This window comes from Rhinatrema bivittatum, chromosome 19 (genome assembly GCF_901001135.1).
Source record: "Rhinatrema bivittatum chromosome 19, aRhiBiv1.1, whole genome shotgun sequence".
NCBI classification, from domain to species: Eukaryota; Metazoa; Chordata; class Amphibia; order Gymnophiona; family Rhinatrematidae; genus Rhinatrema; species Rhinatrema bivittatum.
In genome coordinates, this window is record NC_042633.1 from 6,013,773 (window position 1) to 6,028,428 (window position 14,656).

Sequence of the window (14,656 nt, forward strand, 5' to 3'; positions counted from 1 at the left end):
TGTGAGGTTTGCACCTTGATGCAAGGATCCAGCTACCCTTCAATCCCCTGCATGACCCCTGAGAAATCTCCTAGCTCCGTCCTCATCTCAGAAGTGGCTCAGAGCTTAGAGATGTCCTCTCAGAGGTTTCTAGCCCTCATGTCTCAGAGAAACCAACATTTCATTTTAAAAAGTTGCCTCTTCTTGGACGTTTATAATGCTATACTCTAATGCTTCCCACCCACCAGAGAGAATTTGAAACCTCCGCTATATTCTGATTTATCAGAGGCTGGGTTGCCTTTCTGAAGGAGTGAATTTTGCTAAGATTGTTCCTAAAAAGATTCATAAATTATTTTTTTTTGTAATTCACTTCTTAGATTCATTTTCTGAAATTGTATGTACACATGGATAGACTAATATTTGGATCTCTGACTAGTCAGGCAAGCTGTGAGTTCAAATCCTTGCCTCATTAATAATGTAAATGTAAAAAAAAACTATAAATAAACAAAAGTGTCAGGGTGGTGAATAGGTGCATCGCGAATTGATTTTTCTGGAGGATGACTTATGGCCCTGTCCTGGTTCTTTGAAGATCTAGCCCAGTGCATCTTGGGACCTGTCATCCCTGCTTCTTCCATTTCCTGTCAGCACTACAAGTCCCAGAGAGCATCAGGGCAGGGGGCGGTAAGGATGGGAGAGAGGGAGGTGACTGTCACAAAGCCAAGACCGGCCTCAAGTCTCCCTCCAGGAACTGAGTTGCATCACACCTCTGCATGACAGACATTGCTCCCCTCCTCCTCACCACCCTTTCCACTGACCTCAGTCTGCATTTTACAATCCAAAGTTAGTTTAACTCACCAATGGTAATGTATTCCATACCGTCGCTCTCGCCTATGTCATAGTGGCTGCTGTAGTACGTCTCTCCATCTTCCTTGATCATCAGTATGTTAGTAGGGTGGCCAATGGTGTGACCTGTCAGTAAAGAAAATGTACATAACAGCATGACTATGCTGCCAGTATTTGTGAATGCACAGTCAGCATGTGGTGAGGCACCAACCAATGTTTGAGGAGGGGAAGGGAAAAGAAAATTATTCCTTACCTGCTAATTTTCGTTCCTGTAGTACTAAGGATCAGTCCAGACAGTGGGTTATCTCCCCCTTCCAGCAGATGGAGTCAATTAGAACTTTGAAGGGTGCTTCCTTAGCATTCCAAAGACACCACCAGAGAAACCAATGATTAAATCTTAGTGACGGTCCCATCTTTGAAAAAGTGACTGCACAACTATATCGGTGGCATATAGGGCTATAGAAGTTAAAGCCCGCCATCTTGTATGAGGTTTCTCTGGATCTCCAATACTAGACTACATGGTATCAGCGTTAGAGATTTTCATAATTATGATGTTGTTTTGAATTTTACATCCTTATAAGGTAGTGCATCCTCTACTAATCCTCAGTATGGAGTATATCAAAGCAAAGAGGAAAATCAGGATGGATCAAGAACAATAGAATTAAGTAACAAATAACAGTGTGCAAAAGGCACAAAACAGTGTCAAACAACAAACTTGCAGAATGAACCATTAACCAGCCAAAGGAAAAAAGACACTGAAGAACAATTTGAGCAGAGAGGCAATTCCAAACCCAATAAAACAGTCAGGGAGGGCGTCTGGACTGATCCTTGGTACTACAGGAATGAAAATTAGCAGGTAAGGAATAATTTTCTTTTCCCCTGTACGTACCAGGATCAGTCCAGACAGTGGGATGTACCAAAGCTTCCCTACATAGGGTGGGCCACGGAAAGCCCTGCTCGAATGACCCTAGAGCCAAAGGAGCCAAAAGTAGGCGACTGTATGTGTAGATGATAATGATGAGCAAAGGTATGTAACGATTTCCAAGTTGCCGCTCGACAAATCTCCTGGAACGAGACCGACTGCATCGCCGCCCAGGAAGCAGCTTGAGCTCGAAGAGAATGGGCCTTGACACCCGCCGGAGGTTGTTGACCCGCTCCAATGTAGGCCACCGAGATCGCCTCCTTCAGCCAGTGAGCAATGGTAGTTTTCGACGCCTTGGCCCCCTTCCTTGGACCATGCCAGAGAACAAAAAGATGGTCCGACAAGCGAAAATCATTAGTGACTTCCAGATAGCGAATGAGGATTCGCTTGACATCTAGCTTGCGTAAATCCGCCGATGCGTCCGCTGAGAAGGACGGAAGCTCTACCGTCTGATTCAAGTGGAACTCAGAAACCACCTTGGGCAGAAAAGCAGGCACAGTGCGCAAGGAAACTCCCGAATCCGTAAAATGAAGGTAGGGCTCTCTGCACGAGAGTGCTTGAAGCTCCGAGATTCTGCAGGCAGAACAGATAGCTACCAGGAAAACCGTCTTGAGAGTGATATCCTTGAGGGTCACGGAATGCATGGGTTCAAAGGGTGGTCCGACCAAGATTCGGAGAACAAGATTGAGACTCCACGAAGGATAAAGAGTGTGGACCGGGGGTTTCACGTGCTTCACCCCCCTGAGGAATCGGATGATATCCGGGTGAGAGGAGAGGGAAGTTCCCTCTTGTTGATGAAGTAGAGCCTAGCACAAAGACTTGCACTCTCAGAGAGTTGTAGGCCAGACCCTTGTCCAGTCCCTGTTGAAGAAAAGATAGGATCTGAGCCACCGAGGCGGTCTGTGGCGACACAGGTATGGAGGCACACCAGTTCTCAAAAACTTTCCATACCCTGATATAGGAGATGGAGGTACACATCTTTCTAACCTTGAGGAGGGTCAAGATAACGGCCTCTGGGTATCCACGCCGATTCAGCCGGCGCCTCTCAAAAGCCAGGCCACAAGACAAAAGCGATCAGCCTGGGCGAAAGATACCGGACCCTGATGCAGCAAGCATGGAAGGTGACCCAGACGAAGAGGTCCGTCCACTGCGAGGTTGATCAAGTCTGCAAACCACGGGCGACGGGGCCATTCCGGTGCCATCAGCATTACCGGACCCTGGGGGAAACACATAGAGGAGAACGTGATGGGGCCAGGGGAGGACTAAGGCATCCACTCCCTCTGCGCTGTACTCTCTTCTGCAACTCCAAGTTATTGATTTCCTTGTTATATGTAACTGCTTTTTCTGCACTATTGTTCAAATTGTAAAGTTTTATTATTATTACACCCCTGTTTCTTGTGAACCAGCATGATGGGACTATCGTCCTGAATGTTGGTATATAAAAAAAACTTAAATAAATAAATAAATAAATAAAATAACTGAAGAACCGACCTGCCTTGGCATTCCGGGAGGTTGCCGTTAGATCCAGATAGGGGGTCCCCCATCTGTGGAATAGGAGATTCACCATCTCCTCTGAGAGTTCCCACTCTCCGGGATCTAGATGTTGACGAATGAGAAAGTCGACTTGAACGTTGTCTACGCCTGCGATGTGGGAAGCCGCTAGGCGGGAGAGATGAGTCTCCGCCCACGCCATCAACCTGTCTGTCTCCCGAGAGACATGCCGACTCCTCGAGCCCCCTTGGCAATTGATGTAGGCCACAGTGGTCGCATTGTCTGAGAGTATTCGGACTGCGCGATGATGGACGAGAGGTAGGAATCGTTTCAATGCCAGATGCACTGCTCTGGTCTCCAAGCGATCGGCCAAGTTGCTTGGGATGACGTCCACTTCCCTTGCACAGAACTCATCTGACACACCGCTCCCCAGCCAGAAAGACTGGCGTCCGTCGTGACGATTACCCATTTCGGGATGTCCAAAGGAACACCCGGAGAAGATGAGACAGGTTGAACCACCACGAGAAACTGTCATTGGCTCCCTGCGGGAGAGGAAGGATGGCTTGGAAGTCCCGAGACACTGGCTTCCAGCGGAAGAGCAAGGCACGCTGTAAGGGACACATATGTGCAAACGCTCAGGGGACCAGATCAATGGTGGAAGCCATGGATCCCAGGACCTGGAGGTAATCCGACGCCGTTGGAAGCAGGAGACTGATGAATCGCTGTATCTGAGCCATGAGTGTATGAACCCTGTCCGGGGGCAGAGACACTTTGCCCAGCGCTGTGTCGAAATGCGCCCCCAGGAAGTCCAGAGACTGAGATGGAGAAAGGCTGCTCTTGGCGAAGTTGACCACCCAACCGAGGGAGTGAAGAAGCGTCAACACCTTGTCGACCGCCCGGTGGCACTGGGCTGAGGACTTTGCCCGAATGAGCCAGTCGTCCAGGTATGGGTGCACCAAGACTCCCTCCCTCCGGAGAGCGGCAGCTACTACTATCATCACCTTCGTGAAGGTTCAAGGAGCGGTCGCAAGACCAAAGGGTAGAGCCTGGAACTGGAAATGCTGTACCAGAATCGTGAATTGCAGAAAACGCTGATGCACTTGGAGGATGGGAATGTGTAGATAATCTTCCATCAGATCCAGGGAGGCCAAAAATTCTCCAGAGTGTACCGCCGCTATCACAGAGCGCAAGGTTTCCATCCGAAAATGGGGAATCTTGAGGGCCCTGTTGACCATCTTGAGATCCAAGATCGGGCGGAAGGAACCTTCCTTCTTGGGGACTACGAAGTATACCAAATAATGTCCCCGGCCTACTTCCGGGGGGGGACCGGACGAATCGCCGAGAGCTAGAAGCCTGTCGAGTGTCTGCCGGACTATGAGTTGTTTCTGGACTGGGCTACATGGAGAGAAAAGGAACCTGTCTCTTAGCGGCCGAGCAAATTCTAACGTGTAGCCGTGTCTTAGAATATCCAGGACCCACTGATCTGACGTGATATTGACCCACTCCTCGTAGAAAAGGGAGAGACGTCCCCCTATCCTGGGGATCGGGGAGTGGGCCGGCATAGCTTCATTATGAAGACTTGGAGGACGTCCCCTGGGCCGGACCAGAGCGGGGCTGTCTTCGGGCACGAAAGGACTGAGTCCAGGATTGAGATCGAGAGGACGGCTGACGAGGAGCTGCAGTCCTTGCCTGGTGGAAACGACGTTGATTCCTGAATCGGCTTCTAGTGGAATTAAAAGACCTAGAAGAACGAGGGCGATCCTCTGGCAGTTTGTGCACCTTATTCTCTCCGAGGGACTTGATAATCTGGTCCAGATCCTCCCCAAAAAGTAGCTTGCCCTTGAAGGGTAGGGATTCCAGCTGTGACTTGGAAGAAGAATCCACCTACCAGTTGCAAAGCCAGAGGAGGCGTCTAGCCAAGACTGCAGAAACCATAGATCTGGCCAATACTCTCAGAATGTCATATAGAGCGTCTGCTCCATATGCTATGACGGCCTCCAAGTGGTCTGCCTGAAGTGCTTCCTCAGGAGGCAACTCCTGGGAGCTGAGCAGCTGTTGAAGCCAGTGGAGGCCTGCACGCTGAGCGAAGGAAATACAAATGGCCGCCTGGACCCCCAGGGCAGACACCTCGAAAACTCTCTTAAGATAAACTTCCAGCTTTCAATCTTGAAGATCTCGCAAGGCTGCACCACCAGTTACTGGAATGGTAGTTCTTTTCGTCACCGCTGAGACTGCAGAATCTACTTTGGGAACCTTAAGAAACTCCAGGAAATCATCCAGAAGAGGTTATAACTTATCCATGGCTCTGCCGACCTTGAGGGAGGTCTCCGGAGAATCCCATTCCCTGGATAACAGTTGAAGGAACGTGGGATGGGAAGGAAAGGACCTACACGGCAGATGTAGACCAGCCAGAAGGGGGGCCCCTTTCTTTGCTGGTGGATTAGGCTCAGGCGGGTCCTGAGGGGCCTCAATGTCCAATTCCTGTAGGATATGTGGAATGAGGGGGTCCAGCTCATCCCTCTGGAAGATCCGCAGGACTCTAGGATCATCTCCTTCCAATTGAGCCGTAGTTGAAGGTTCATCCGGATCCGGGTTCTGCTGAGGAACAGACCCCCCCGCAGAGGGGTATACCAAACGGACCCTCGGAGCGCTTGAGGTGGTCGGAGGTACCCCTGGTCCTGGGACCGCTGACCCTTGGGCACTCCCCACGGTCTGAGCATTTCCCAAGACCTCAGTAGAATCAGCCATTCTGGGTAACTTAGGAGGAGGAGGTCCAGCCAAAAATTCCTGGTGCTGGCCCATTCTGGCCAGGTAAGCATTGTGAAGCAGGAGAACAAAATCCGTGGAAAACGGAGGTGGCCCCGATGGAGGAAGAGTGGGAAGATCCCCTGACGGAGGAAAAGGCTCCAGAGGTGGAACGGGTGTCAAAACCGGCGGCTGAGATGAAAAAGGAGCGTCCTGCTCTTCTCCTGTTAGCGCTGGAGCAGCCGAGTCTGGAGACAAAATGGCCACCATTCCCACGGTCAGCATGATCGGGGCCGGCCCCTGAGTGTCGAGGCGCGCCAGAAGATGAGAACCAGAGCGGCCCGGCAGTTGAGAGGGTCCCTCCCCACCAGGGAGGCAAGCTGTGCAAATCCCCTCGCGGGAGAGCTTTGACCCGGGCTCTCCAGAAGCGCAGCACCTGGACGAATGAGGCATGGGGAACCCTGACGGAGCCGCGAGGGAATCAGCTGTTCTTAACGCGAGAAACAGGCAAGGTTTAAAGCTGCGGGAAGCAGGAAAAACCTCCGCTTCAGCCTGTTCTTCCTCACGCTCACCATGTTCGTGGCTGTAAGAAGCAGGTAATAGCCTCCGCTTCAGTCCTGCTCCCTCTCTATCCCTCAGCGACCCACAGATAGAGGCACAGAGGAATAACGCCTCTTTGTGCCAGCTGCCCCGAGGAAAACGGCGTCTCAGGGGCAGCGGTCGGATAGCAGCCACAGGGGGAGAGGTCGGCACCACCGACTTGCACCCCCCGGAGAGAGGAAATGACCTGTCAAAAGGAAATAAAAACAAACTTACCCCGACAACAGAGATGGGAGGGGTGGGGAGAGCTGCAAATAGTACTGCCTGCAAGCAATAGAATGCTCCCACTAAAACAGGAGCGGAGGCTACAGGAAAGCTCTCCAAATAATTCCCTCAGAAAATTCAAAATTCAAAGAATTTTTTTTTTAGACTTGATCCATCCAAAAGAAAGGAAAGCTAGGAAAATAGAGAACATTCCTAAAATAGCTTTCTAGTCATCTCAGTGGGGAACGAAAGCCACCACTGTCATCTGCTGGAGTCAAGAGAATACTGAGGATTAGTAGAGGGTGCACTGCCTTATAAGGAAGCATCCTTCAAAGTTCTATCTGACTCCATCTGCTGGAAGGGGGAGATAACCCACTGTCTGGACTGATCCTGGTACGTACAGGGAAGCACAGTTTCAAGTGGAGGAAAGGTCATGAGAAAAAGAAAGCCATTTTCATAAGTGGTAATAAACCAACCTAGTTAGAAATTAGCTGAATGGTCGACCCAGTGGCTCAATGGCAGTGTTATGCCATGCAGAAGGCTCCCTATTGGAACCCAAAGTCAGATAAGAAAATTGGTTCTTACCTGCTAATTTTCGTTCCTGTAGTACCAACGGATCAGTCCAGACTCCTGGGTTTATTCATCCCTGCCAGCAGATGGAGACAGAGAAAAGCCTCGCTGACACTGCTTGAAAAGCCCTGGTGCTACCTGCAGTAGCTCAGTATTGATCTGTACCCAAGCTGAAAAAACACTATGTGCAATAAACCGACTACAAAACGTGTCAAAAAACTTTAAAATTTTGTAAGTTTACAACAAAGAACGGAAGTTTGCTGAAAGATTATAGCTGAGCGGAAGATTCTCCCCCTCCAACCCGGGTGGGTTCTGGACTGATCCGTTGGTACTACAGGAATGAAAATTAGCGGGTAAGAACCAATTTTCTTTTCCCTGTACATACCTGGATCAGTCCAGACTCCTGGGATGTACCAATGCTTCCTAGAGAGGGTGGGACCTGGAGAGTCCCGCTCACAAGACACCTTCCCCAAAAGACCTGGAATCAGAAAATCCCAAATCCAATCGGTAATGCCTTGCAAAAGTATGCAGCGACTTCCAAGTCGGTGCTCTGCAAATCTCCTGCGGAGACACCACCTGAGCCTCTGCCCAAGAAGCGGCCTGAGCCCGCGTTGAGTGGGCCCGCAATGTTACTGGGGGAGCGCTAGGAGAGCGGTCCCCCTTATAGAGAGTGTGCCCTTGGGCCCCTGGCACGATCCCGCACCAAGGGTAGGTGTAGCGTGGGCCCGACCCCCAGCCGAACCTGCATGCCGCTGGAACTAACATGTGGAGTGTTGGAGATGAACAGTCCTCTGACCGTTCCCGGCCCTTTCAGACCTGCCACTGAGATGGGAAGAGGCAGCAGGCCAGACTCAGGGCATGGGCAGTCGAAGGTTCACAAACAGACGACGAAGACTCGGGAACCATAGACTGTAGACGTAGACTCGAAAGCAAGGTATTGTAGACGTAGACTCTGAAACAAGCAGGGAAGTTCAGACGTTGGCACTGTCCCTCAGGGCGCCCTACACAGCCAGTACAACTGGTCTGGTCATGGACCACCCTGTCCCACATCCGCGGGAGCGGAACCAGCGCAGGAAAGGAATTATGCTGCACAAAGCAGTCCAGGGTAATGTACAGAACACCGGCAGTCTAAAGCAGGTTACTGCACACCGGCAGTCAGAAGCAGGTTACTGCACACCAGCAGTCAGAAGCAAGTTAAAACATCAGGGTCAGGAACAAACACCAAGGAACATCATGAAACATCAGGGCGTGCAAGACACGGACACAAAGCTGAAGCAAATACGGAGGCCTGATGGAGCGCTGGAAGAGGAGACATCCAGAGAGGTGTAACTCCAATGCAAGGCCAAGCATGAGTGCTGGAGCAAGGCTTTTATAGCTCAGAAGCAGGCACTCCCTGGGAGGAGTCCAGATGGACCGTCCCTCGCTGGGTCTATAAGAATGGAGAGGAGCCGCGGGCCCGCCCCTTAGGAGAAGGGCGTGGTCTACACCAGAGCATCCAGGCTGCAGTGGAGCAGGCCTCGAGTAGGCCCCGAACAACACCGAAGGCCTCCCAGGCCGTGAAGCAGGATCCGGACAATTGCTCAGGCGAGGCCCTGGCTTCGGAGCGGCCTCCAGAAAAGGTGAGATGCCGCCTGTGGCGCAGCTACAGGAGGAATCGTAACACTCAAACCCTCAAGAACTTGATGGCCCTTGAGACTGTATGCCGACCCAATAGCCTCCTTAAGCCATCTGTCAATAGTTGCTTTGGAGGCATGGGTATCCTTCTTTGCTCCGCTCCATAAAACAAAAAGATGATCAGACCTCCTGAAATCATTAGTAACCTTGAGATAGTGAAGCAAGGTTCTGCGGACATCCAACAGCTTAAGCTCCCGAGCATGCTGCGTAGAATCATCCAAGTCTGCAAACACCGGAAGCTCAATAGTCTGATTAACATGAAAAGCAGAGACCACCTTTGGGACAAAGGAGGGAACCGTACACAACGTAATCCCAGAATCAGATATCTGAAGAAATGGATCCCTATACGACAAGGCTTGCAATTTCAAAATTCTCCTGGTGGAACCGGAATCGTAGTCTTTTTAGTGACCACGGAAACTGCCACATCAACCTGTGGAAGTGCAAAAAGCTCCAAGGTCTGTTCTGGCAATGGGTAGAGCTTGGCCATAGCCCTACCTACCCTCAAGCTGGAGTCCAGGGAATCCCACTCATGCTCAATCAACTGCCACACTGACCTATGATACAGGAAGGGAGAAGGAGAAGCCCGAAGACTGTCCAGAATGGGGTCCGCACCATCCAATTCTGGAACCTCCTGAGGGGATTTTAAACCCAATTCCTCAAGGACCTGCAGAAGCAGAGGTGCCAACTCCTCCCTCCGGAACAACCGGAGAATCTTGGTATCATCCCCCTCTGCCACCGATGGCATTCCAGTGTCATCACCTTGGTCCGGGTCCGAAGAAGTCAGATCCTGTGCTGAGGAGCCCGGCGCTGCACCTGCTGGAGGGACCGGGACCTGCGAGCCCCCTGCTGCCCCCCCCCCCCCCGGAGCTGGGCACGATCAGGATGCCCGAGTCCCACGGCCACGCAGACCCCGGATCGGAACCTGGAGGCCGCAGACACGGACCCTGAGGATCCAAAGGCCAAGGTGACCCCCCCTAAACCATCCTGCTGCGCCAGATAAGCCTGGTGCAGCAGGAGAATAAAATCTGGAGAAAAAGGATGCGAACCAAGAGGCAAAATGGGGATTCTGGGTTCCCCCAGGCCCCTGAGGTAAAGGACCTGGATGACCTGCCCTTCCGGAGAGCCCCTGCGCATCGGGGGGTCCGGGGTGAACCGGGGAGAGCCGCAGTGGCAGATCTCCCTCCCCCTCCAAAGATGGTGGCACGCGCGAATCCGGCACCAAAATGGCTGCCGCTCCCGTCTCGAGGGAGCCATCAACTCGGGGGTCCTCGGTAGGCTGAATAAACAGCCCGACCATGGCAGCCGTGCGCTTACACAAGCACCGGCGTTTAGCAACCCCCGGGAGGAGTGAGGGCCCTTCCCCCTCCCCCCCGAAATACAGCCCGAGCAGAGTCTCGACCGACTGAGTCGTGCTGGGACCGCCCCACATGCGCGGCAAGCCGAGCCACGAACCATGCCGGCAAAGGCAGAAAAAACAAGAAACTAAAAAAAAAATCGCTAACAAAAAACCAACGCGACCCGCGAGAGGGGGGCCACATCGGAGCCTTACCCTTCAGGCGACTTCCTCTTCCTATGAAGAAACTTTTTTTTTTAAACTTTAAACAAGTTAAACCTAAAAAAACGGTGACAGGAAGATTGCCTCCTAAGCTGAAAGGAGCTGTCCAGCACAAATCAGCTTTTTGAATAAGGAGGCAATCCCCTGAAAGGAAAAAGAAGGGCTGGAAGCCGCATGGCTGGCCTCGTGAGGGGAGGGATCTGGACCACCAGATGTACAACCCCACGGCACCTTAACTGGTCCACCTCAACCGAACAAGGAATGGTTCCACAGGGAACCAGTCCCCTGGGAGGAAGGCTCACCGAAACGGAGAAAAAAAATCTAAAAGCAAGGGTAAAGAAAAAAAGACTGCAGGTTTATGCACCAGCCATCTGCTGGAGACAGAGAAATACCGAGCTACTGCAGGTGGCACCAAGGCTTTTCAAGCAGTGTCAGCGAGGCTTTTCTCTGTCTCCATCTGCTGGCAGGGATGAATAAACCCAGGAGTCTGGACTGATCCGGGTACGTACAGGGAACTTCTGTTTCCCAGTTCAGCTGGGGATGGCGATGCTGTGAAAGTAGCATTCACAGCCCCTGATGAGAGAGAGTTGTGGTCATTGCTTAAGGGTAACATCTACTGGCCAAATTCGGTGCCCATGATTGCTGGGCTCCAGAAGGAGCACTGATGCATGGTTCCCTGTCCCAGGGCCTTTACTACAATGAACAAACTAGGTATGGTGGAGGGTACAAAATAGGGGGAAACAATCCCTAAGTAGTCGTGAATGTAGGCTCATCATGCCAGATTCTAGTCCTGGTCCCAACTGAGCTGGAAGTACAACGAAGCAAGAGGAAACTGCCAGGTCAAAAGAATAAAGAAATTAGCTGAATAAATTAAGAGCATTGATCTTCAACCCATACCCTAAGTCCAGGGATGTTTTTCATGGGTGATGTTTTACTGGCATGTGATCCTAGATTGAGGAAATGAGAACCCTTACAATTGGATGGAAAAAAATGGCAGAAGACTCTTATCTTGTTATCATGATCAAATAAGTCCTACTTATAGATTTAGGGTGAGGTTTGCAAAGGAAAATTGGTTCTTACCTGCTAATTTTCGTTCCTGTAGTACCAAGGATCAGTCCAGACCCTGGGTTATGTCACCAATCCAGCAGAGGGAGGCAGAGAAAACATTCTAATGACTCTGACGTATACCCTGGAGCACCACCTGTAGTCAATCAGTATTGACCAGTATCAAAAGCAGAAATGTAACTACTAACATATTAACTAGCTATCTAAACAGGAGAATGAATTTCCAACTCACAAATCCTAAATGGAAGCAGAATCCCCCCAAAAAAATCTTGGGAATAAACAAGAAAATATTAAGAAAAATAGACAGCATGAAAAGGCGGTTTAATCACCCAAACAGTGAACGAGCGGACTCTCCGAAAAGATAAATATAATACACAGACATAAAGGGTGGGCATCTGGACTGATCCATGGTACTACAGGAACGAAAATTAGCAGGTAAGAACCAATTTTCCTTTCCCTGTACGTACCTGGATCAGTCCAGACCCTGGGATGTACCAGAGCTGATTCAATTAGGGTGGGACCCAGAGAGTCCCGCTTGGAGAACACTCTCTCCGAAGGCTGCCGAACTTGGAGCATGAACATCCAAGCGGTAATGACGAGCAAAAGTATGCAACGACTTCCAAGTTGCTGCTTTACAAATCTCCTGAGGAGAAACTAACTGACATTCTGCCCAAGAGGTAGCCTGTGACCTAGTAGAATGAGCTCTCAACCATTCAGGAAGGTCACGACGAGCTAGAAGATAAGCTGAACAAATTGTCTCTTTTAACCAACAAGCAATCGTAGCCTTCGAAACCTTATGATCTTTGCGAGGGCCACTCCAAAAAACAAACAAATGATTAGACAATCGAAAATTGTTTGTAACTTCAAGATAATGCAACAGAGCTCACCGTACATCCAATTTTTTAAGATCCCTAGAGGAAGGATCCAAACGATCGAAACACGGAAAAGCCGGAAGCTCTATGGACTGATTTAAATGAAAAGAAGATACTACCTTAGGTAAAAAAGATGGTACAGTCCATAATGAAATTCCTGTATCAGAAATTCTAAGAAAAGGCTCTCTGCAAGACAAGGCCTGCAACTCTGAAATTCTACGAGCTGAAGAAATGGCCACAAGAAACACCACCTTCAATGTGAGATCCTTCAAAGTCGCATGATTAAGGGGTTCAAAGGGAGCCGAAACACAGAGCCCTAAGAACCAAATTCAAACTCCAAGCAGGACAAGGATTCTGAAATGGAGGACATAGATGTTGCGCACCTTTGAGAAAATGCGCTACATCAGGATGCGCAGCCAAGGATAATCCCTGAACCTTACCACGAAAACATCCAAGTGCTGCCACTTGTACCCATAAGGAACTACAGGACAAACCCTTGGCTAATCCATCTTGTAAAAAAAGATAAAATATTGGATACAGAAGAGTGAACTGGATCTACTTGATGCTCATTACACCAAGATTAAAAAACCTTCCACAACCTTGCATAAGTCAAAGATGTAGAAGGTTTTCTAGAACGCAATAAAGTAGTCACTACAGCATCTGAATAACCTTTATTCTTTAACCGACGCCTCTCAAAAGCCATGCCGCTAGAGAGAAGCGTTCGACCTCTTCCAAACAAACCGGACCCTGAGACAGAAGGCACGGAAGATCTCGAAATCGAAGGGGACCGTCCAGTGCTAGTGTGACCAGGTCCGCAAACCATGATAGCATGGCCACTCCGGAGCCATTAAAACAACGTCGATTTGTTGAACTTCTATCCGATGCAGAACCTTGCCAATCAGAGGCCAGGAAGGGAACACGTAGAGAAGAACATCCCTTGGCCAAGGAAGTACCAGAGCATCTACTCCTTCCGTTCCTCTTTCCCTCCTGCGGCTGAAGAACAGAGGGGCTTTGGCATTCTGAAATGTGGCCATGAGATCCATTGCCGGAGTGGACCATCTGTTGCATATCATTTGATAGACTTCCTCACACAGTTCCCACTCGCCTAGGTCGAGATGATGTCAACTGAGAAAGTCGGCTTGAATGTTGTCCACCCCGGCAATGTGTGAGGCTGTGATGCTGAGTAGATGTTGCTCCGCCCAGGCGATCAGCTGTTGTGCTTCCTGAGCTACCAGGAAGCTTCGGATTCCTCCCTGATGGTTGATGTACGCTACCGTGGTCGCATTGTCGGAAAGAACCCATACAGACTTCCCGCAAAGGAGAGATTGAAGAGCGATTAAGGCTAAACGAACCGTTCTGGTCTCTAAAAGATTGATCGACCACTGCGCTTCCTCTTCGGACCACTGACCCTGAACAGATGTATTCTGACATACCGCTCCCCAGCCTGAAAGACTGGCGTCGGTAGTGACCACAGTCCATTCCGGAGTCTCTAGCGGTACACGTCGTTGCAGATTCTCTGTCTGTAACCACCAATCTAGGCTGGAACAAGCCGTCTCTGTAAGAGGAAGGGGAAGGTGGCATAGTTCTGAAACCGGATTCCAGCGTGAAAGCAATGCAGACTGAAGTGGTCTCATGTGCGCAAAGGCCCAGGGAACCAACTCCAGAGTAGAGGTCATTGAAACTAAAACTATCAAGTAATCCCGCACACAAGGAATAGGAATAGACTGTAAATCTTGAATTTGTGATTGAAGCTTGAGAAGGCGATGCTCCAGAAGGAACACTATCCCTTGAAGAGTGTTGAACCGTGCACCCAAAAAACTCCAGAGATTGGGAAGGTAAATAGGTGACTTTTGTCTTCGTTGATCACCCAGCCTAGAGACTGCAAAGGCTGATTACCCTGTTGATTGTATAATAACAAAGAGATTCCAACTTCACTCGAATCAACCAGTCGTCCAGGTATGGATGTACCAACAGGCCCTCCTTCCTGAATTGAGCGGCCACCACAACCATTATCTTGGTAAATGTTCTGGGAGCTGTGGCTAATCCGAACGGGAGAGCCTGAATTGATAATGTTGCCCTAGAATGCAAAACCTGAGAACTTCTGATGATCGGATCAAATGCCGATATGAAGATAAG

General features: G+C 50.1%; 1 protein-coding gene across 3 annotated transcripts in view; it reads right to left on the reverse strand.

The window, feature by feature from the left end:
* LOC115080677 (zinc finger protein 282-like) overlaps positions 1-14,656 on the reverse strand; it is an 80,078-nt gene that overhangs the window by 13,930 nt on the left and 51,492 nt on the right. For all 3 annotated transcript variants that reach the window (XM_029585035.1, XM_029585033.1, XM_029585034.1), the window contains one exon: positions 835-948. In XM_029585035.1, the coding sequence (XP_029440895.1) occupies positions 835-948 (114 nt within the window). The remainder of the gene's footprint in view (positions 1-834; positions 949-14,656) is intronic.